Source organism: Clytia hemisphaerica, unplaced genomic scaffold (assembly GCF_902728285.1).
Source record: "Clytia hemisphaerica strain Z4C2 unplaced genomic scaffold, Clytia hemisphaerica genome assembly, whole genome shotgun sequence".
Lineage (NCBI taxonomy): Eukaryota > Metazoa > Cnidaria > Hydrozoa > Leptothecata > Clytiidae > Clytia > Clytia hemisphaerica.
Window position 1 is genome coordinate 1,112,957 of NW_027103528.1, and position 22,730 is coordinate 1,135,686.

General features: G+C 38.1%; 2 protein-coding genes across 2 annotated transcripts; one reads left to right on the forward strand and one right to left on the reverse strand.

Moving 5' to 3' along the window:
• The first annotated feature begins 3,894 nt into the window (after nucleotides 1-3,894).
• On the forward strand, nucleotides 3,895-9,665 carry LOC136799614 (uncharacterized). Its single transcript, XM_067056337.1, has 5 exons — nucleotides 3,895-4,225; nucleotides 5,805-5,996; nucleotides 6,307-8,556; nucleotides 8,789-9,165; nucleotides 9,365-9,665. The coding sequence occupies exons 1-5, from the start codon at nucleotides 3,965-3,967 to the stop codon at nucleotides 9,558-9,560; spliced, it is 3,276 nt and encodes a 1,091-aa protein (XP_066912438.1). The 5' UTR covers nucleotides 3,895-3,964; the 3' UTR covers nucleotides 9,561-9,665.
• A 653-nt stretch (nucleotides 9,666-10,318) lies between these two features.
• Nucleotides 10,319-22,020, reverse strand: LOC136799615 (serine-rich adhesin for platelets-like). Its single transcript, XM_067056338.1, has 3 exons — nucleotides 18,113-22,020; nucleotides 16,067-17,725; nucleotides 10,319-14,749 (listed from the first exon to the last, which is right to left on the reverse strand). Exons 1-3 carry the CDS (start codon nucleotides 21,872-21,874, stop codon nucleotides 10,319-10,321), a joined length of 9,852 nt encoding a protein of 3,283 aa, XP_066912439.1. The 5' UTR covers nucleotides 21,875-22,020.
• Between the last annotated feature and the right edge of the window lie 710 nt (nucleotides 22,021-22,730).

A 22,730-nucleotide genomic window follows, 5' to 3' on the forward strand; every position in this document is an offset into this window, starting at 1 on the left:
GTACAAACAGTATGAAGCCCTGAATACTAATGTATCAACTACTAACGAGTCTGCGGCCAGGTCAGAAATTAATTTTTTTCACCCGGCCGGTTTCCGGAAACACAATATTTTCACCCCAGTCTGGAACTTTTTTCTCGTAATGCGCGGAGAAAACTTATTCTTTCGAAATCCCAGTGAAAAATAGAAAGTTGTGAATAGAAAATCTATTGTTCCTAACTTAAATAATCCAGGGGAAATGGTTTCGGAGTGCAATTTCTTTCCCAAATTACACGCTTTTTTATAAGAAGTGTGTAAATCCATTTCATCATGGATATTCTTAAATTTTTGGGAAAATCATCCTAAAATATTCTTACAGCATTCTTAGGTTAGAATCCTAATTCAGACCAGATTTAACATTTAGTACAACGTTTCAAGCATAAAATGGCATTTTTGTGAATTAAGTGAGCCTTACTTGGGGGTAATTGACAATTTATAATTGAAAATGTTCTAAAAATGGCATTCTTAGCCTGAGTAGCAAAATTCCATGATGGTGATATTCTTAGGATTATTCTTGATTTTTTGGCCATTTTCATCATGACATTCTTATAAAGTGTGTTCTATCTTATGAAAAAAAGCGTGTACAGATAAAAAGATTTAAAATTAAAACTTAACATAAATGACTTAAAATCTTTGAACTAAGTTTGGGTTCGGGTTCAGCTTCAAACCGAGGACGAGAATTGAGACAATAAAATATTACCTGCCAAATTATCATAATAAATGTTGTTTTTTTCGAATCAGAAACTTGTTTTTGAATTTCGAAATTGTAAATATTTGTACAACTTGAGATCCTTGTAAATTTTTTGCACCAAAATTGTGACACATAAGCAAAAAATATCATCTTTGTTTCTCAGAAAGTACAAAAGTTTTATCCAAAGGTTGCACTCCAAAGTCATGACTTTAAAGCGAGGATTAATTTGGTGGGTGGACGAAAAAGGTTGGCGGATGGCTAAAAAACTCAAATTTGGTGGATTAAGGATAATTCTGACCAAAATACACTATTAAGATTATCAAAAACCTGTTTTATTTATAGCACGAATTCGGGGAGGGCGTACGGGGTTTGCGATTTCCGAAAAACCGAATAATTTTGCTAAAATTTCAGAGATTCCGTAAAAAAAACTTGCAATTCCGATACTGATACCGATTTTCTTGGGGATTTTTCCTCATTTTGACTAATTGTTCATCAAATTTTATTTTTCATGTATGAATTCCAAAAAGAGGGGATAAAAAATTTATGATACCGAAATTCCAAGGCAAAAATTCATGGATTCCCGATACCGAACCAATTTCAGCATTCCAAAATACCGAAGGAATTTTGTCCGATTTCTGAGATTCCGAAGAAAAAAGGGACGATTTCCGCAATTCCGAAATACCGCACACCCCCCTCGAATTCGGGGAACGAGTAAACTTCCTTTTTATATAAAGAGTTTCTTAAAACTCCAAGGAACATTCAAATTTACCGGGAATTTAATTTGGCGGTCCAATGAAAAATGAAACCATGATTGCAGTCAGGCCAATCAAAGTTCTTGAGCAGGGGTGCAACCCACAATCTTGGAGGAAAGTGATTTTCATCGCCAAAAAGTCAATAGAGAGTTGATAAAATCAAATTTTAACTGATTGGAGAGATCCCCCTGATCACGATAAACTTGTAAAGTTTACTTAAAATGATCGTTGACGATAAAATAAAGTTTATCAAAAAACCGTCGCATTCTAAATTTAGAACTCCAATTTCATAATTCCCTACCTAAAAATACACTCTAAACCACTTTCATCTATAAATATTTATGTACTTGGATAGATTTTTACACTCTGACGATGGCCTCTTGTTGCGAAAGTCGAATATACAGTTCTTAAATAAAAAAACATGACGCTTCTGGTTATTTATTTTACCATTTAGGTACTTTATTGTAAGCTATTGCTGGCAGACAACGGTTATTTTTCATGAACGTACAAACAACCAACCAAAAAGAGTTACGTTCTTACATGCAACTCTATAACAGCTATAGTGGTACAGCCCATCACTTGAAACTGCGGTCAAAGTTCAGCTCAAGTGTCATCCATTTGATCGCCTTAACGTAAAAGAGTATTTTGGAGAGAGTGACCTCGAGGAGGTCGCGTTTGCATTACGAGGAAGCAGTAGAAGGGCGTCCAAATTAGATTTGATACGTTGTTAGGTTTAAATAATTACGCTCAGGGTGGCTGATTTAACCGCGGATAAAAGGTTGTCACTAAAATTCTCTTATCTTATTGATCCAGTACAGGTAGATCTGAATCTAGGAGATCTGAGACAAAAGCCGCCCTGTTTTTAGCCCATCCGACCGTAGCATGAAGGTAGAGCATCCAGCTACGTTTGATCCCCAGCCGGGTCATAGCAAAGATTCCCAAAATGGTACTTGATGCCTCTCTGCTTGATGCTCAGCAACTAAAGAGACGGATCAAGGATAAGTGGAGAAATCCAGGGAAAGGAGTGGTGCCCTCCCCTACCTTCGGGTAGACAGCTATACGAAAAGGGAGCTTTCGGGTCGCCCTCAACTGCGGTCGCAAACTTACTTTACTTAGCCCACCCGAAGTCGAAAATGGAGTGATGACATTCAATGTCTTTAATAAACCGCCAGCACAACTGGAAAAATAGCACAACGCACCGAATCTAAAAATAGTATAGTATAGTAACAAATCAGCACAAATTCATTCCTCGATACGACTTGCGATCCCAACCTCCTTTGCGTTGATTGCTCTTGCACGCTAATTAATTACAATATCAAGAGAAAGGTAATAATGGTGTTCCAATCATTTCGAAATGAACTGTGGGATTGGAACTCGTAGTTGAAATAATTTGTAGTTGAAACAATTATGACATGTGAGACGAGGAGCGCTATTGGCCACAACATCGTATCCGGTGGAAAAAATACTTATATAATTTCAACCCTACTGGGAAATTACCTCATGATTTCATTCCCATTCGAAATTAATCGGTTAAGATTGCGCTCCAAAACTGATCTGGAATGATTTTCTATCCAAATTGGGATTTCGATAGAAATTTTCATCACCACTGAGAGAGAAAAAGCTCTGTCGAGGCTATGAGACAGGGGTGTACTGATAACAGGGAGCCATCAGTTATATCCAGCATGTTATAATAAGTACTAGCGTCATCAACAAATTTGACTCTCAGTATTATACTTGAAACCACTTTAAAAAGGCATCCAGAGCCAATGACATGTTTTTGATGTGATTAGCAAAAAATTTAATTTCAAGTTATTTATAAATAAAATTTACAATGTTACGAAGTTCAAGTAATCTCCTGTGGCTTATTTACCCTAACAAGAATACTATCTGTTACCTCAGAACGTTTTAAACAAGTTTCTATTTTCAAATGAAATTAGGGTATTTTAGGGTTTAACTACTTTATCCCTTCAATCGCTTGAAATTCAGTCATTTAAGTTCAGCAATGTTCTTATATCATACTTATTCCTGGGAATATTTTAGCCTCATTGTGATTATAAAAAAAGAGCAAAGCCGTCTTTGCGAGAAAGCTTGACGGATTGCGTAAAAGAAGAAGTCATTGAAAGTGACAATACTTACTTTGACTATGGACAGCGGCCACCAACATTGATTTCAAAGCCCCAAAGGGGTTATATCCGAAGCCCCTGGATGGGAAATGAAGCCACTTATTTCCCATCCAGAATACGTCATCCGTACTTTTTTCAAAAAATTCAAAACTCATTGGCTACCAAGTCAACGTTAATTTATTCCAAAATGTCATCTTGTGACGTCAAATATTTTGTAGCTATAATAATTGACGTTAGATGTTTAAAATCTGGCTTAGCAATGATAGAAAGTTTCAAAATGGTAAATCATTCAGAGAAATAAATTCAACTAGGAAGTTGATCGTGGATAGACAAGGAGAAATCAACGTCGAAAATCACTCGAGATGTTTCGTGTTAAAACGATGATGGCCGATGATTTGAAAAAGTCTTCACGTGCAAGACTTCCAAAGGATTTTCATCACAAAGACGAGCACCAAGGAATGGATTCGTCGGAAGGATACCGAAATAACAAATATGAGGAGCTTATGAAGCTTAATCGATCACTGATCGTTTACAGAGATATCGCTCTTCCAGATACCATTTACGGCGGCCGAAACGTTCTTCCAGAAGCATCCGTAGGAACTAATGAACTCCTTCAAAACAAGGTAAACACAAATTTTCCTTTTTGGGCCTATAGCACTACGAGATACTTTAAAATACAAATATTGAAATAATACTTGACGCACTAAACATTTGAATAAGTCATAACGAATTCAAGTTCTAGGATTCTAGTTGTGTTATTGTATTGAGAATCTAATCGTTTCTAATTTCTACCCTGGATTTGATCTTCCAATTCGAGCGTGCTTTGATTCACTTGGCAAGTGAATGTTTACTTCACTTTGTCCAGCGCAACACAGAAGGTTGGGCACAAGAGAAGCATGAAAGACATAGCTGTAGTGGGGCGTCTGTTTGAATTTGTTAGTTAATATGCCTAAGTATTATGATTTTCGAATAATAAGATTGAGACTTACCCCAGACAAGGTCCATTCCAAATCCTAAGATCCCGTGTATCGCTTTGTATTGTGCCGTAAATTATGGAATCTAAATATCCTGCAGGGGTAAAGAAAAAGATTTGAACTACAGTAGAAAAAAAAAGACAGGGTGAATAAATCCCTTAGAATATTGCGCCCTATGGATATCAAGTCCTTGGAGTGTAGATCTGGGAAATAAGATATCAGATACTCTCGCCAAAAACGAAAGCTGTTGGGTATTTTAAACTTGATCGTATCTTTTTAGTAAAATATGACATAACGATTCTGAAATTGTTCACTCATATATGTTTTTTTGTTATGTTTATCAACTTTTGCCTTTAGCCTTGGGTCCTTAAAGAAATACTTTACTCCTCCACATGTAAAAATTTCGAACCTAAAACGTTTATCAACTTGAACATTTTGTCTCGCTTGCCAATCAAATAGTTTTAGCTGTTTGATAATCGGGAGAAGGTTGGAAAACTAAATGACAGACGGGGTTGAAAATTCTACTTCTGTGTATCCTAAAAAGAGTCACTATATATCAATCACGCTATTCATAGTAAAATATGCAAAAGAACGATCTTTAAGGACCTTTAGGAGTACCTGAGAGTACCAGGCGTGGTTCTTGAGCAAGCAAGGCGGGTGGGCAATCAAATAGAGGGGGGAACAAAAATTAATCAGGACAACAGAATAAGACCTTTCTCCTAAAATTAATTACCGGAGGACCCTTATTGCCCACAAGGGTAAGAAAACAAAAAGTAGTATTTTTTTTAAATAAGTAACTTCAATTTTTGGGTCAACCCTGGGGTTGCTTAGCATTCTAGCTCACTTTCTGAAAATTTGCTTTGACCACCCCTGATATCATACCCATAAACATGCCTATTGAGTCAGGGGCTATCATCTACCATGCTTAGATTATCTAAAGAGGTTTTACTTTAAAAGATAATGAAAGAAATTGGCAAATTTGAGTCCTCGAGCCTTAGCAACCTGATCGCTTATAAAAGAATGTTGCTTGAACAGAAAGGCTACCCCGTCCTGCAATTAAAAAAGATGGAAGAAGAGTTTCTAACTATATAATAAGGGCCTTCCAAAGTCTAAAAGTATATCACACATCGGCACACTTTTGTTAAGGTTTGAAACTCTGCTCGCTCATATTTATTCAGGAATTTCTCCTAGTCATGGTCCTCTAGAATAATTATTTCTTTTGTTTCAGATTTTGAAGGAAGCGAATGTCGATGCTTTGGAGATCGAGGTGGCGATGGAAGCATATCAAAACGCTGTGAGTGCACAGAATAAGGTGGAGAAGGAGTCTCCTCGAACAAAGAAAAATACAACGGCTCTCTTGGAAGAGCTTCGAATTATTAAAGATGAATATTCAAAAACTATCGAAGCCAAGAAAACCATGGTAAGTATTCAAATCATTTGAACAACGTATTAGACTTAATAGCATGTCAACTAACGCACCATCACGGAGTTCTTGACTAGATTCTGTAACTAAGGATAGCAAAAAGAACATAACAATTCAATACCCTATTTATCCCTTCGTCAGGAACACTACAACGATATGAACTCCCACTTATTGAAGCCTTCACTTTCTTCAAATTTCGAAGTCAGAAAATGGTCGAAGATAGAAAAATTCCTAAGTCATCTTAATGCTTCCATCCTGCTTTGCCATTTTCTTCAATCTTGATATAATTTTCCAACGGTAATTTTAGATCGAAATACATCTCAAAGAGATCAGCGATTTAAAGAGCAAGGGTGCGGAAAAAGCAAATCAATTACAAGATATCAAAAAGGAACTGTCGGTCGTCGTTCAAGAAAAGGAAGACTTTCAACAACAACACAACAAATGCTTGAAACGTGTTGAGGAGATCACAACGTCACTTACTCAATTGAAGTGCGGCTATGAGAAAATTCAGGGACGCAGCGTCACAACCGAAGCTGATGTCCAACGGCTATTATTGGAACACAGTAAATCGGACATTGCGCATAGTAAAGAGGTGGATGCTTTGCAGAATATCATTGACGGATTGACAGAAGAACTTAGAATCGCCCGTCAACATATTGAAGAGATGACAGTTGACATTCAGCACCAGATTACCGATACAACATCTCATCTGAAGGAGGAGTTTAGCTTGCTGTTGAACATAGAAAAGAATTTAAACAAAGATCTGAGAAAGAGCCTTGAGGAGGCTGAGAAAGTTATTGGTGATGAGCGTAAAACACGTGTTGAGATCGAAAGAAATATTGAAAAAGAGCGAGAGCTGATCAAGGAACTAATAAAGAACCTTGACACTAAAAACACTGATTATGAGCTGGAACGTCAGCAACATCTGGAGACAAAAACAGAATTGTCAAAACTTAAAGAACAGATAAAGCAAGATAAGGAGAATGCCAGGAAAACGTTGCAAGCAGCTAAACGTGACCACGTGAGCGAAATGAATGCTCATAAAATGGATTTGGTCAGTATGACGCATAAGTATCACGATGCTGTGGATGAATTAGCTATACGAGAAAACGAGGGAAGGATTGTAAAGGAAAGCGAAGAGCTACATGCGAAGATTACAATGCTTGAACAAGCATTGGAACGAGAACGGGCAGAATTTAGAAACATTAAAGAGACAGAGTTGAGGAGAAATAAATCTTTGGTTTTGACGAAGGTTAAAGAATCCTTAAGTCAGACCAACGTGCTCAAGAAGAAACTTTCACGAACGGAAAAGGAGAAGAAAGATATAAAGAAACTCCTTGATAACTCAGGTAACGTTCTTGCCGATCGCTTAAAGGAGCAGAACAACACGAGTAATAAAATACTTGACGAGTTGCGAAAACGAAACGATTCTTTGGAACTATCTAACAAAGCATTGATTCATCAGCTTAACGCTACTAAAACTATTATTGTAGAAAAGGACGATAAAATGTCGACAATGAAAAAAAATTTTGACCGTGAAGTTGCAGGAGTTACGGAACAGTTGGAAAAAAGACTCGATAGAACTGTTTCCATGGAAGTACAAAAGTACGAACTCGACCAGGAGCAAATTCAAGAGTTAAAGAGTAGCTTGGACATCGAACGAAAACTTCACCAAGAAGCTAAGCAATCTTTACAGGAGCAAAGTAACTTAATGAAGACTCAAGGGGTTGATCTAGCAGAAGCTAATAGGAGAAAGTCAATTCTCAAGAAGAAGCTTTTCAAAGCTACCAGAGAAGTGAATGAACTTCAAAGAATAAAAAATGAACAAGTCAACCAGAAGATCGTCCAGGGTCAAGAAGCCCTCAACAAACACCAATTGGCCCTGGATGCTTTGAAGGTGGCGAACGACCTGTTGCGAAATGAGAAGGAGGATGAACGAAAGCACCACATGGAAGCATTGGCTCGAAAGGAAGTCGAGTTAAAAGATGCCTGTGATAAGCTGCTTGAACAAGCTGTTATGAAGGAGAATGAGAGATTGTTTAAAGAAGAAAATAAGCGATTGCGATTGGCCAAAGCTGAATTGGAATCCAACCATGCTGAGGAGTTGGTAACAAAAGCAAACGAATTGGCGGATGTGAAGACTGCTTATGAAGAGGAATCAAGCATAAAAAATAACAAACTTAAAGAAATAACGGACTTGAATCAAGCGTTGAGAAAAGATATTGAGAAAGCAAAATGCTTACATCATGAAGCTTTGGCTGATGAAGAATCTACCCAAAAAGAATTACAATCTGCAATTGAAGAATTCAATCAGCATAAAGGCAACAACGACAAACATTTTAAAAAGGTGCTCTACCTCGAGAAAAGATTAAACCAACGAGAGGTCGAAATCAGAGCACGATTGGAAGACATTTCGGTTCTAAAGAAGAATGAGAAAAGTGACCAAGCAGTGATGGAACAACAAAAGAGAGCCATCGAAAAATTGACCAACAATGCAGAACAAGGAAAAAGAAAGTTTAGATCTTTGGTCCGTGAAAAAGATGCTTATAAGGATGAGGTGATTTATTCTTTGAATTTATTTTTGTTAGTTCGGCGCTTCTCAGTCACGTGATACGAAGTATAAGGGCGGTAGGATTTTGATATTACTGACACGTCGATTGATAAGCTAAGACTAATTTTTTTTCTTAAAACGATTTGGTTTTCAAACAATTTGAATCTAAATATCTTCACGAGATTCTTTAAAAGTAAATAAAAGCATAAAAAATATCCATTTTTTTTTTCATGTTTAGGCACACACGTATAGTATGGAAGCTATCGACCTCAAGAAGAAAATCAAAGCCACTCAAGAGCATCTTGAAAAGTATAAGAAAGAAGTCGAATCACGTGTTGCGACAAAAGACCCCGTGAAGACTAAATCTGATTCAACCATAACGAAAAAGAAGAAAAAGAAAAATAAGAAGAAACCATCCGAACAAACGGATTTTGAAAAATCCGAAAACAAAAACAAAGATGTTATTGAAAACGCCGTTACTGACAAAACAAATAAAGCACTTCTCCAACTAGAAGACGTTGAAAATAAAAATCTTGAACCAGGTACAAAAAATGTCGAGCCAGTGAAAGCAAGCCCTATACCGGAGAAGATTAAGGCTGATACCGGAGTCAAAAGGTATGTATCAAATCATTCATAGTTCATTAGAAGTAGATTTATTTTAAGATCTAACTATAAATAACATAGTTTTCTAAAGCGTAATGATCTGGGTCCATTGCATATGGACAAATATTTGGTCATAATTAAAATGGTTTTAGTACCGTGATTTTAAAAATTAGGATTTATTGATTCGATTATTTCTCTCTTCAATTTTAAGTGCCCATAAACAACAGGCAGCCAGCAAATCAACATATCATGGAACTATTGACTCTGATGGTTTCTTAAAAGACTCAGATGAGATTGAAAGACCCTGGAGTTTTTATGACACCACCTTGATGATGTTTTGTGTTGGTATTTGGTTTGTCATGCTTCGAGTCTGCAGCATAGTCAGTGATGATGATCCAATCTGGTAGAAACAACCCTCAAAACAATAAAGACGTATACTTTATGTTAATAATTTTTAACCCTGGATTTCTAAAATTATTTTATACCATTTTTTTATAGAAAAATAAAAACTTACCCAAAAAAATAAAAGTTAATTTCGTTAATTATATTCCTCTAGGTAGTATTTTGAAAAATCATTTTGAATCTAACATTGTACAATAAATATTTGGGATGGGTCAATTTTCCAAATAATATTTCCAAATGATATTTGGAGATCAACGTTCAAAAGGGTTCATATTCAATGAATTTGGTTTCAATTATAGTTCATAGTTGCATCTTTGAATGAATATACACGAAATAAAAAAATAAATATCTGAAAAATAGATCTAATTTCAAGTATGTACAATTATAATTTGCTGATTCCTCTATCATGTTTTATATCAACAAATCTCATTAAAGCAATCAAGGCCAGTTTGATCAACAAAGAAAAATAAATGAAGGTCCTTTCCAAATATAAAGGTAAAACCCTGGGAAGATTTGAAACATTTCCACTGTAATTTATTAAGAGAAGAATGTCACGGCATCAAAAAAGCCTATAGTCTATTTGATTTAAGAATGTTATTTGGCCGATGACATGATAGCCACGGTATCTATAATTGGCCAGAACCTATAGTTGGAAACTGAACGTTTCGCTTTAGCATTTTAACCAATCAGGCCCACACACCACGTCCATTTAGTTCTCTTTTTTTTACAAAAAATTCGACATAAAAATTCGAAGTCAATTATCTTATCCTTTACTATGGATCTTCAGTTTCCCTCGTTTTTCAATTTTCCATTTCCTCGCTGCTCGTTTAATTGTCCTCCCTTTTTTATCGTGTGTCCTTTTATCTCGTTTACTTAATTTAGTCCGTTTGATTTTGGCGTTTGATGTGACCATGCCATTCATAGGCTTAGCGTAAGGATTGTGCGCTTCATGGTAATTCCCGTTGCCGTCCGACATAACACCACCGGCCGTCGAATCCCCTAGTTCACTGTAAGGATCATTTCCACTAGCCTGAGTTTTCACTACTGTTATATTAGCCTGTGAGATCATACTTTTAGTCGGGTTGAGTTTCTTTTTTGGATTGGTCTCAGGTTTGGTAGAGTTGTTACTTTTTGTATTATCTGGAGCTGATGATTTCGGGTTTATATCGGATTTAAAGATAGTTGAATTGTTATGCTCGTTCAAGCTGGCGTTTGTTTCATTGGTGTTTGATTTCAAGGAGCTAGTAACGTTGGTAACAGTGGAGTTGAGGTTTATTAAGTTTTGGTCGGATTTGCTGATAACTTGAGCTGGTTGTTCTTTTGAATCAGCGGAATTCGCTGAGGTGGTTGCAGGGACATCTCTCTGACCAGATTTCATTGAAACGATTGAGTTTGAAGAAGAATCAGGTTTTACTGAAGTGATCGCAGAGACATCTGTTGACTCTGATTCAGTAGATTTTGAGGTTATTGAAGAGGCATCTTTGGGATCAGATTTAACTAAAGAGGTTTTAGGGACGTCTTTTGAGTTTGAAGAAGAAAACGAATCAGATTTCGCTGTTGTTGTTGTTGATGTATTGGAACTCTCTTTTACATTCGTTGGTGTGAAATTCAAATTAGATTTGACATCAGATAACTGTGTGTGATTTTGTTGGACATCACTCGTTACATCTTCCTTCTTTTTCAGTGAGCCTGCAATAGATTCAACAATCTTGTTCTTATCGTCAACATCCGAAGCTGTTGTTGTGTTGGGGTATCTGGAGAGAATCTCATTGGCTGCCATTAAAATCTTCTTTTCTCTTTCTATCCTTGCTTCAGTTACATTCTTCACAAACGAAGAAGATGTTTCGTTTGTTGGAAGAATGGGTTCCACTTTCACTTTCTCCGTTTCTTCCTTTTTGTGGGATTCAATAGGCAGAGTTTTGATTTGTGAATTATGAGCTTTCCATCTTTGGTCTTTTACTTCATTGTGAGTACTACTGTTCGCAAACACATCGTTATTATCGACTGAAGCTTCCTTTGTGGAAAGTTTCTCTTCATTGATATTTTCTTGATGAAACTTCTGTCTCTGTAATGCCTTTCGTAGTGCTTTCTTCGCTGCTTCATAACTTGCGGAAATGCTCGATAAACTCTGATGATCTGGCTCCGTCGGTGCATTGATCTCATCTGACATCCCCGGGGACGTCTTATTTTCGGTATCTGTTGTATTGGATCTCAAAGCTGTCAAATTTTTAACGATTCCAAAATCCCGATGTGGAACATCTGCAATAGTCTTTAACTTATATTTATACTCGTTAAACTTGGCCATGACATTTTCAATCTTTTCACCAGAGAGTTCATTCAACATATTCAAAATACCTAATTTTTTCTTCAACAGGGCGTCTGCATATTCATGTTTCTTCATGGTTTCCATCAAATGTTTTGCTTCGAGTAGATGAGCCTCTTTGATATGGTCTTCTGGAGACATTTCACTATGCGGGTGTGGATGACTACGGACAGACGCAGTTGTATCTGTTCGAATATTCTTAATACTGACTGATCCATCACTCCCCATTTTAATGTATTTCAAAATATTAGATCGAGTGGACTTCTTCCCATCCTCCATCAATAAGGAGACTTTCCTTGGTACAAAATTATCCGTAGATTTCTCAGTTTTTCCACCATTGGAGTCATCCGTCTCCACAGTCTTGTTCAAACGCAATGAAACACGTTCCGGGTTGTCGGTGGAGTATCGTTTAATATCATCTTTACCTTTGCCGTTGAAATAGACATTCACATTAAGGACAGAATCAGTCGGATTGGTTTGTTCATTTGCCGAGGACGCATTCTTGATTTTGAACATTTGATCCCCGTTCAAAATCACCAAATCTTCCTCCTTCGCTTTTTCACTTGTGGAAACATCTTCCAAAGATGAATTCAAGGTCCGATTCTTGCGGTCATCGTTAATACTGGTCAAAATAGCTCGGGCCATTGCATTTTCAGTTGGCTTGTTTTCTTTATCCTCGGTAAAATTTTTCACAGAGAGCGGATTGCTGCCTGTATCAATCATATGAAGTTTTCCCGGTTCTTCGTCAGGGGTTTCCAATGAGCCGATGAAAGAATCGTTTTTGAATTTGAGGTTTTCCTCTTTCTCTGAGCTTTTGAAAAATTCGCTTGTAGACTTTTTGGTTGGCTTTTCATGAGAGTTCCTGGAAACAGCACTCTCAGATTCTGTAACAGCAATTCCAAATGAGTTCTTTGAAAAGTCATTTTCTGACGATTTTGGGGTTTCCCTGGCACCTTCATCAGCTTTTAGTGGGCTTTCCATTGGCTTGATTTCAAGCAGGGTTCGATTCAACGCATTCAAAGGAAGACTTTCTTCAGTTTTAACTTTCTCTTCTGAAGAAATGGAGGAATTATGAACCAATTTGTGTTTCTTCATCGCAGTCATTTTATGTTCAGCAAGATCAAGCACAGCTTGTAACATTGCAATTTCAGCAGTCAAATTCTTCTTAAAATGAAGCTTTGGTTTATCTATTGATGAAGCCATATCATTTGCCAAAGTCGAATTCTCTTTAACAGCGACTCCACTACTATGTACATCAGAAGGCGAAGAATCATCCAAAATTGTCGAATTAGCTTTGTTAGGAATTCTCAGGAAGTTACCATCATATTTGGTGTCATTAGTGGTGTCCAATGGCTGGTTGGAAGAAGTATCTATTGATGCATCTGGTTTCGGTGTTTCTTTACTTGCTTCCGTTGAAATGTTTGCTATTAGAGCTGTTTCATTTGATGGAGAAAGTTTTGTATGTGTAATCGTTTCATTGATAAGCACTGGTGTTTGTGTTAAGTCGTTGTTTCCTTTCACTTCTGTTGTATTGGTTAAATTGTCAAGTGGTTTAACTGAAGAATCTAAAGTTGAAGGAGTTTCTGGGAAAGTGATGTTTGTTGCAGAGTTGGGTGTTGCGGCTTCTTCGGCTTTGAGAGGTGTTTGAGTTGATACTTGTTCTTCGGGAGCTGTGTTATTGTCTGCAGAGGGCTGAGTACTAGTGTTATCCCTAGTCAATGATGCTGTGTTATTTGAAGCAGCGGGAGAGCTAGAAGCTGCATTGCTGCGACCATCGATTTCGTTAAGTTTGGTTTCTAATGAGGCTGAGCTGGAGTCGGAAGAGGAAAGATTGTGTCCAGTATTTAAAGGAGTAGTACTGGAGCCTGGTGTTTGCTGTAGAGGTGTGTTAGTTCTTGAATCGGAAGATGAAAGATTGTCTCCGCTACTTAGAGGAATAGTACTGGAGCCTGGTGTTTGTTGTAGAGGTGTGTTGGTTCTTGCATCACCAGTTTTGTCTGCATAATCACCATAATTAACTTTGTATTGATCAGTTTCTGCATTGGCCAGAGCATTTGTCAACTGAGGTCCATTGAAGAGAAGAGACTTGGTCAATTCATCGTTTTGGTTTTGAGATTGCAGGATTGATTTGATGTTGCCACCTGTATCAGCTCCGGTGTCATCTTTGTACATGTTTACATTGTCTAGTGGCGGTGAGCTTTCTTGAGCTAAATCACCATTTGATGGATTGGATTTAATCTCATCAACAGATGATGCTGTATCGTAGAAATTCTTCGATGGAGATGTGTCGGGTAGACCAATAGGTTGACCAATGGGTTGACCGAAAGGTGCACCTTCTGTCTGGAAAAACACATCTGGTAGTTTTGAAGTAGATTCTGATGATGAAGGTTCATTAGACGGAAATCTTGTCTTTTGCGAGGCTTGGTTAGATTCCATGGCTGCTTTATCGGAATTCATAATTTCGTTGTTGATGAAGTTTGATTCAGCTTCGGGGTTTTCTGGTAAGCCTCCATCAAAGGAGACTTGAGTGTTTGGGTCTGGTATTTCTTGACCATTGAGATCTGGGAAGGATGGGAAGGTTGGGAAATCAGTGGACGAGGAAATCGTTCTTCGTGATGACGTCGTGTCTTTGATCGGAACAATACGACCAACCAGGATATCACCAGCTGATGGGGATGCCTCGTTTCTCAAGGAATCCTCATTTCGTGGTTTGATGAGATTCGAATGAATTGTGACGTCAGTTGCAAGAAATTGACGGCCGTTGATTGGAGGAGTGATTTTTCCAGTGTTCATGGAGATGAGATTATCAAGGTCAGCGTTACCGAGCTTTTGACTTTTGATTAAAGATGACATGTCGGAATCGAGAACAGCCTGAATGAAAAATAATCGATTAAGGTAAGACTACAAAATGTTAACAAGACAGTGCCGTAGCAACTGGGGGGGGGCAAGGGGGGGCTATGCCCCCCCCCCCCAATAATCTTTTCAAAAATGGTTATTTTGCAAAATGCAAAGTTTTTCTTTTTTGATTTGTCATAATTGTCTTTTATGTGCATGTTTTGAGTATTTTTCAAGCAATCTAGAGCTCAATTGTCAAAATTTCCCCCCTCGGGCCAAACCATGGTTGGCCCTCGCGGTGTCACTAAACTTCAGCCCCCCCCCCCAATATGAAAATACTTCCTACGGCACTGCAAGAATATCTCATTGCATGCATATTTGAAAGAAACGTGATTTTCACTTTTTGAATATCAGCAGCGCTAACAAAAGGATTGGGAACGAGTCTACTAGGGCCAGATGACGTAATCTCTGACATGTGTTTTTCAAAGAAGAGATGAAAATTAGTGTGTTTGTGATTAAAATCATTCGATATTAGTATGAAACAATGGATGTTAATAACATACAATACCGATACAAAGATAGTTTTCAAATTCATGCAACATTCATCATGCAATTAATTTAGTAGAACAGCATGCTTTAAACTGACCTTCCTTGCTGTATTTTTAATAAAAGATAAGATGGCAGACACAGGTGCGACTGGTTGGTATCCCTGAAGATTTGTTTGCTTAAAAAAGATGTGTATATGTATGTGAAAGTATTTGGAGGTATGTTAGTTAGTAATTAGTTTGTCAAAACGATTCAAACGTCTGAATTAGTTTTAACTGTGTTAATGAGTATGGTTATGTTTAATAAAGATATGGTTATGACAGTCATTACCATGAATGAAGAATTGGAAGCTTGGCTAGCACCTTTCTGAATCTTTTATTCTTTTTTTGCGTTTTCACGTAAAACATAGAGCAATCGCCGCAAAATCAAACCACCTTGAAAGTGAAAAAACCAATTTTTTCAAATTCCCGCTAAAAATTCTTCCTTGAAGGTAAACTGTTGAATGAATTGTTAGCACTAAATTTCAATCAAACTGCTTGGAAATGATATTATTAGCTAAAATCTAAAAACATCTAAATAGCTAATAGTAGGCATAAATTTTCGCGAATATTTTCATCCTTAATCAAAACAAAAACATGTCGTGGACTTTAAAATAATCATGGTGTTCAAATTTTTGAAATAAATTTAAAACGAATTCAAACACTTTGATTGAAGATTTTAGCGTTCGTTGACTTGAAATAAAATCCGCGAAAATTTGTGTACCTTGATTATTAAGTTTTATTTGGTTGGTTAAGCATTTGTTGGTACCTTTTCATCATCATCTGTCTGCAGCATGGTGATAATACCGCTCTCCAGTGGCTCATCGTTGGTGAAATCATTCCTTCTTCGGTACCCCATGATATCATCTTTACGATATCCCATAATGTCATCTTTCTTTGTACCGACCTCATCTACACCGTCGTCATCATCAAAGATTCGGCCTACAAGGCTCCCCAATGCTCCGTTCTTTGATTCACGTTCGATTTCGTCGACAACGGGGCCGAGAACAACGTCCCGTTTACTGCTGTCGGATGAAGATTGACGTTGAGATTGTTGGTTCCAAAACTGCGGGTCATGTGTGATGGAGGAGATATGTTTCATGAATGAAGACAAGAAATCCAAAGCTTTCTCGTGGTGAGATACATCCGAAATACCATTATTGATGAAATATTTCGCTTTGGAGAATTTTGAAAGTTTCTGATGTTGTTGAATTTTCTGTCCCTGTTGTTGCTGTGGTTTGATGTTATCTCTGGATACAGGTCGACTCCATTTGGCGATAGGATCTTGTGGAGCTTGTTGTTGTCCCTGGAAAGCTTGGTTGATCATTTGTTTAGGTTGAGCATATTGGAGGTTGATCTTCGGACTTGGATAGTGTCCAGTAGCTGAATCTTCTTCAGCTGATTTTAAATTTCCCGAAGCTGCCAAGAGGTCTTGGCCTTGATAGGCTGTATAAGCGGAAACAATCGGTGCTGTATACGCAGAAGTGATTGGGGCTGGATTCGCAGAACTCACTGGTGAAGAATAAGCAGTAAGAACAGGAGCAGCAGTTGGTGATTTCTTGACAGATTCTAAACCCATACTTTTGTCGTTTGCAATACTGACTGTGCTCAAAGATCTATCAAATGATTTGGTTGTCGAGGCTTGCTGTTGTTGTTGTGGCTGCGGTTGTTGTGGTTGTTGGCCATACATTTGTGAAATGATTGGTTGTGTGTAAGTAGTTTGTGGTTGTTGGTAGTATGTGGACGGCTGTTGTTGTGGAGTCTGTGAAGCATACGAACTCACAACGTTGGGCACTCTGGTGAATGTATCTTGAGGAGACTGGCCACTCAATCCATTTTGAGTTTGAGAAGCATAGTATTGCTTAGCAGCTTCGTTATATTTTTGTGCATCGTAATTAAAAGGGTGGGGGTTTTGGTACAACTTTGGTTGATAGAAGCTCGGATTGTTATGGTAATCATCAACAAAGTTGCGGTAGTTTTGGTAATAAGCTTGAACATCACGGTCATGTTGGATCATCTGGTCCTCAGCTGTCTTGATTGTACTCACAACTTTCTCAAAACCAGCTAAACTTGATGGTACTTGTCCACTACTGACGTGAGCGGGTTGAAGAGGCGCCTTGTTAGCCATCTTTTGTGGTTTAGCAGCAGATTTAGTTTTGTTGTTGATTTCAGATTTTCCCTTGACGTAATCTTTAGCCTGGTCTTGAAGCGCTTTTGATAGCTCTTGACTTTCTTTCAAAATGGCGGACAATTCTTTAATGTAGGCTAACTTTTCTTTGGAATGTTTGACGTTTTTCTTGGACAGTGGTTTGGTGGGTGTGTGGCGTGTTGTGGCGCTTTGGTGTTTCTTGTCTATCTTTGTGGTTTCTTTGGATTGGTGTTTTGGTTTTTGGATTGGCTTTGCTTTGCTCTTCTCCTTCAACTCCACCTGAAAACGCAGGGAAGCTTATTTTTGATATCATGAACAGTTTAATCTATTTCATATTACAAACCCATAAAAAGAGATCAGCCTCTCATTGAATTTGAAGGGTGTGAGAATAATTTAAAAAAGAAAATCAACAAGTGGTTAATTCATATGATCCATTCTTAACAATCTTAACTTCGCCTATATTCGGATGTTTTAGCAATAGAATAGGAAATTTCACAGTCGCAAAGCAAAATGGGTAATCAGGACCACTTTGCGCTGATGACGACTAACTATTGGTCCAAAGTTTTGAAGATTTTTGCGTCTAGCCAACCGGAAGTCGTTACTAAAGCGCAATCATTCCTAATTCATTTCGACTGTGAAATGGCCAACAAAAATTAAAGATGGTACCTCAGCTTCATCGTCATCTTCGATTGCGTCATCGTCAAACTCCAAATCCTTGATTGGATATTTGTAATGGTGATCATCACTAGTGTCTTCTGGTTGTGGAGTTTGTTGTGGCGAATTCACTGGGATTGCCTGTGGTAGAGGTTGCTGCGGAGGTTGCTGTTGAGAATTTGGCATTGTGTTGACAGATGGTCGTTGCAGTGTTGAGACGCTGTTAGCAATACTATTTTGAGGAGTTTGTGGAGCGTTTGGCGCGTCATTTGATGATTGTTGCTGATTGGGTTTTGCCCATTGTTGTTGATATCCTTGGGAAGTTGCTTGTTGTGGGTATGTTTGACCATCGATGTTTGGATAAGGCGCTCTGCCTTGATCTTGGCTGTTTGCATAAGCTGTCGCAACCTGCTGTTGTTGGTCTGCAGTGTATTGACTTGCTTGAGCAGCTGGTGCTGATTGCTGTTTAGCGTCTTCGGTAGAAGGTTGCTGGTAATAAGCTGAGGCCGGCTGATGTTGTTGCGATTGTTGCACAGGAGCTTTTTCAACTGTTCCCTTAGGTTGTTGTGTAACTGTTGTTTCTGGTTGCGAGAAAGTCAAGACACGATTACCTTGGTTGTCTGTGCTCCACAGGGGGTGAATTTCTGTCTGCATGAAAAGATCTTGGGGCGTTCCTTGTGTTAAAGGAGTTTGTTGTGCAGCTGTTGCAGCTGGTTGTCCGTTAGATGTTGCCTGTTGTAAATCTGATTTGGAAGTTGCTTGAGATGCTGAATCTGGTTGTTGGTATTGTTGTACGATCGGTGTCTGTTGTGGAACGTTCTCAGCACTTGTTGTCAAAGGGTTTGATAATGTTGCAGATGACACCGATTGTTGCTGTTGTGGTTGTGCTGCTGCAGAAGTTGTGGAGGCTTGTTGTTGAGCATATGCTGTCTCAGATTGTGCGACTGCGGGTGTTAAAGATGCAACACTTGATGCTGGTGCAACTTGGTTGGCGTTCTGTGCTGAATCTTGGCTGACAGTTTGCGTATAGGCCATCGTATTGTCTTGAGTGGAAGTCATGGTAGTTTCATTTGCAATGGAGTCTTTGCAACATGGTAAAAGATTTAGATTACCCATAGGGATAACACGTGGATGATGCCCATTAGTGGTGAAGACTGGTGAAGGGTAAGGATCAGATTGTTTATTGATCTGCATGGAGATATCCAGAGGATTTGTACATGGTCGACATTGTGTTTGTTGGTAGTCAGGAGATGATTTTCCTTGTTGGGATTCCTCTTCAATCTCTTTCTGCTTCTTGGCTTTTTCTTGCATTTCTTTCTCTTTTGCTTCTTCTCTCTCTTTGAACGAGTCACGTGAATCCGCCTCTTCGTGCACTGCTTTTTCAATTGTTGCTGGTGTTTTGGTTGGTGTGAAGGATGCTACCGATGATGTTTGATTTGATAATGGCGCCGAAGCTGGTTGAACTTTCTCCTTGATTGCTAACGAAGTAGCATTTCCGACTTGACTATTATCTGAGAACTCGTCTGATAGTTTCGCATCGTGCTCTGAAGCACTTTCACTTTTGGCTTTATTCGTGTTTGTGACATCTGAAGGTAGATCGTCAAGAGCGTCTATTGGATGTTTTGGTTCTGAAGAAGCAGTTTCTGTAGATGTTGAATCATCAACGTTTGGAGTTGGTGAGGCGTCGGAAGAAGATACAGAAACTTCTTCTGGGTCTTCATCAGTATAATCTTTGACTTCAAAGACATCATCATTCTGATTGGATATCCCTTTCAATGTGTCATTTGAGCCGGTGAACGAGGTACCAGGACTATCTGTTTCTTCAGTGGAAACATCAATGGTTGTTTGATTCGAGTATTCATCTCCTTGATTGATACTGCTGGTTTCCTTGGCTTTGGCGTTTTCATGTATTTCTGAAGTTTCTTTGGTGGCTGTGCTGTTGTTATTGGGTGAATCAACCTTCTTCTTGTCTGAGTTTTGCGTTAAGGTTGCGGTATCAACTGGCGAGCTTTCACTACTTGTTTCATTCCTTTGAGATGTGGTATTTGAAGTATCTAAAGGAGCTATCGATGCAGTTGCACCTCCTATGTCCGCAATAGAGATATTGGTGGCTTCTTGGGTATCACTAGATTCATTGATGGACATCGATTCTTTGTTCTCTGATTTGGATTCTTTATTACCAGCGCTGGTTGTAGGTGAAGTTTCGACGTTTTTAGACCTCGTTTCAGATTTTGATTTCACATCAGGTGTATTGCTTTCAGAAGCCATAGTTTCATCGTGGTTGTTTGGTTCCGTTGATGTTTGATTGTGTTCCTTGTAGAAAGCCTCCATTTGGAGAATTTTATCCTCGACTTCTTCATCTGTCTTTCCAAGAGATTTCAAAGGCTTTTGTTCTTCAGTTTCCTGGAGTTCTTTGGTCACTGCAGGGTCTTCTTTGGTGGAGTTTGATACAGATGCGGACTCTGTGGAGGAATCCAGGACAGAATATTCTTTATCTCCAATTTGAAGCTCAGTCATGGTGATGTTTTTCTTGGAAGCTTTCTCTTGAAGAGGTGGTAACTTTTTATGTTTATTCTTTATTGCATCAAGAATGGATTTCGATTTTTGATTCAAAGCTTTCTGCGATTGCTTTTTGGCTTTTTGTTGTTGCTTAGCAACCTTCGAATATTGAATTTGCGTGATCGGTTTCACTAATTTTTGTTGTTTGGCTTGCTGCAACGCCAGTTTCTTGAGCTGGAAATTATTCATTTGAAAAGCTTTCGGTGTGGCTACTTGGGAAGCGAAACTTGATAAATATGATTGATTTATTGCTGGCTTCTGTGATGAACTTACTGTTGGTTGATAACTTCCTAGCTGTCTATGCATCTGGCTCACAGCACTTATGGCAGCTGGCAAAGTCAGCTTATATTTCCTTAAGAAGTCTTGTAATTCTGCGTTTGATACCATCATTAATTTCTTGGATAGCATATAGTTTTTATTTTTTAGTTTCCTAGCAACAGGGACAGCAAACAATATGTTTCCATGAGCATCGCGAACATAGACAGGTGTGATTCCTTTAACGAGTCCTTTTGATTGTAATCGTTTAAATCGATTCAAACTAATCATGTTACCATTCTTCGAAATCAACACCATAATTTTCTGATTCTTTCCAGCAGTTGGTACTGCAGCAATATTTTTAACAGACGGTACTTTCGTTGATTGTGAAGGCTTGCTAGTAGCAGCACTTTTAGTATTGTTTATATTGTAGGCAGTTTTGATTTTCGATTCGATTTTGTTGATTAAATTCAACCGTTGGCCAATGTTTTTCAATAAGTCTTTTTTATGAAAAGCAGGGTTTTTAGTCGGTAGTTTATTATGAGGGGTATTTTTCATAGTTTGTTGCCCTTTTTGAATTTTCTTTGTCTTGTTCTTTGTTGCGACTGTCTTTGCTTTGACCACACCCTTCGCTTTGGAAGGCTTGGCAGTAGTTCCAGATCTCTTTTTAGCAATATCATCTCCAGTCTTCTGCGCATTCGTTTCCAAGCCTCTACCGTCTCTACTAGTAGGCGTTTTTCCACTCTTTCCGCTTAGCAACCTACTTTTCTTGGTAATGTCGTTTTGGTCGTCAAGGACAGCTTGTTGTAACGATGGCAACAGGTTGCGTTTTGCCGCCGTGACGTCGACAGTAGGTGTCCCATGTCTTTTTGTAATAGTTTTCTGTTTAATAGATTTCTTGGCGGAAGTGACCACAGTGAACAAAATCACGCAAGCCAGGAATACAGTCAAATGTCTCATCTTGCCGATTTCAAATATTCAAAAGTCATCCAGAAAAACAACCATTTCTATTTTGATTGCCAATAATGGTTTAATTAATAATTATTTATCATCTGTTACTTTTTCTACACCATTTTGTTTCCAAACAACTATAGTTCGTTAGTTTTTTTAATGTTTCAGTGAAATATTTCACTGTTTCTGAAACAGACACGCATGGTTAATTTTCTTATCAATGTTATACCCAACAAGAGCACATTTTCTTTTTCGTTCTTCGAATTCACTACTATTTGAACCACACTACATTTTCACATTGCCTAATTTTCACATTGATTTTCTGCAGATAAGTAACACACGTTTTTACTATTAAAAGAACATCCAAATTTTTTGAAGCCTTGGGATGTTCTTAACTTTTTGAGTTTGAAGCCTAAAAATGTTCACTTTCCTATGAAAACAGGTGTTTCAGAGCCCGCAAAGCCTTAAAATGTTCTTAACTTTTTGGCCATCGAAGCCTTGGGTTCTTATGTAGTTTGTTCTTATAAAAAAAACGTGTACTTTTTGACGGTTTCTTTGCTTTAACAGGGTACCTTTTTTAGCCTCCACGAGTCCAAGGTAGGGTCGCAAAAACACCAAAATAGAAAAATCAGTCCCTCGTAGGGTGCCTTTTTAGGAAAATTTGGGGAAAAAGTAGAAAATTTGAGAAAACTTTGGAATAGCGCTTCGTCGTGCAAACGTCATGATTATTACTTCTCTCATTTGACCGAAATTCAATCCCACAATCCTTTTAGTCTTAATTCAAAAGTCGTGAAAGTTACTTTTTCTTTGTGTAATTGAGTGTACTTTGCGTGCAAGCGTAATAAACGCAAAGGGTGATGGGATT

Excerpts from the sequence above, each read along its gene's own strand:
- LOC136799614 (XM_067056337.1), top strand. The coding sequence starts at position 3,965 with ATGTTTCGTGTTAAAACGATGATGGCCGATGATTTGAAAAAGTCTTCA. Across the intron at positions 4,226-5,804 it reads ATGAACTCCTTCAAAACAAG|ATTTTGAAGGAAGCGAATGT; the intron begins GTAAACACAAAT and ends CTTTTGTTTCAG. Across the intron at positions 5,997-6,306 it reads TCGAAGCCAAGAAAACCATG|ATCGAAATACATCTCAAAGA; the intron begins GTAAGTATTCAA and ends CGGTAATTTTAG.
- LOC136799615 (XM_067056338.1), bottom strand. The coding sequence starts at position 21,874 with ATGAGACATTTGACTGTATTCCTGGCTTGCGTGATTTTGTTCACTGTG. Across the intron at positions 17,726-18,112 it reads AAGATGACGATGAAGCTGAG|GTGGAGTTGAAGGAGAAGAG; the intron begins GTACCATCTTTA and ends CTGCGTTTTCAG. Across the intron at positions 14,750-16,066 it reads AGACAGATGATGATGAAAAG|GCTGTTCTCGATTCCGACAT; the intron begins GTACCAACAAAT and ends TTTTTCATTCAG.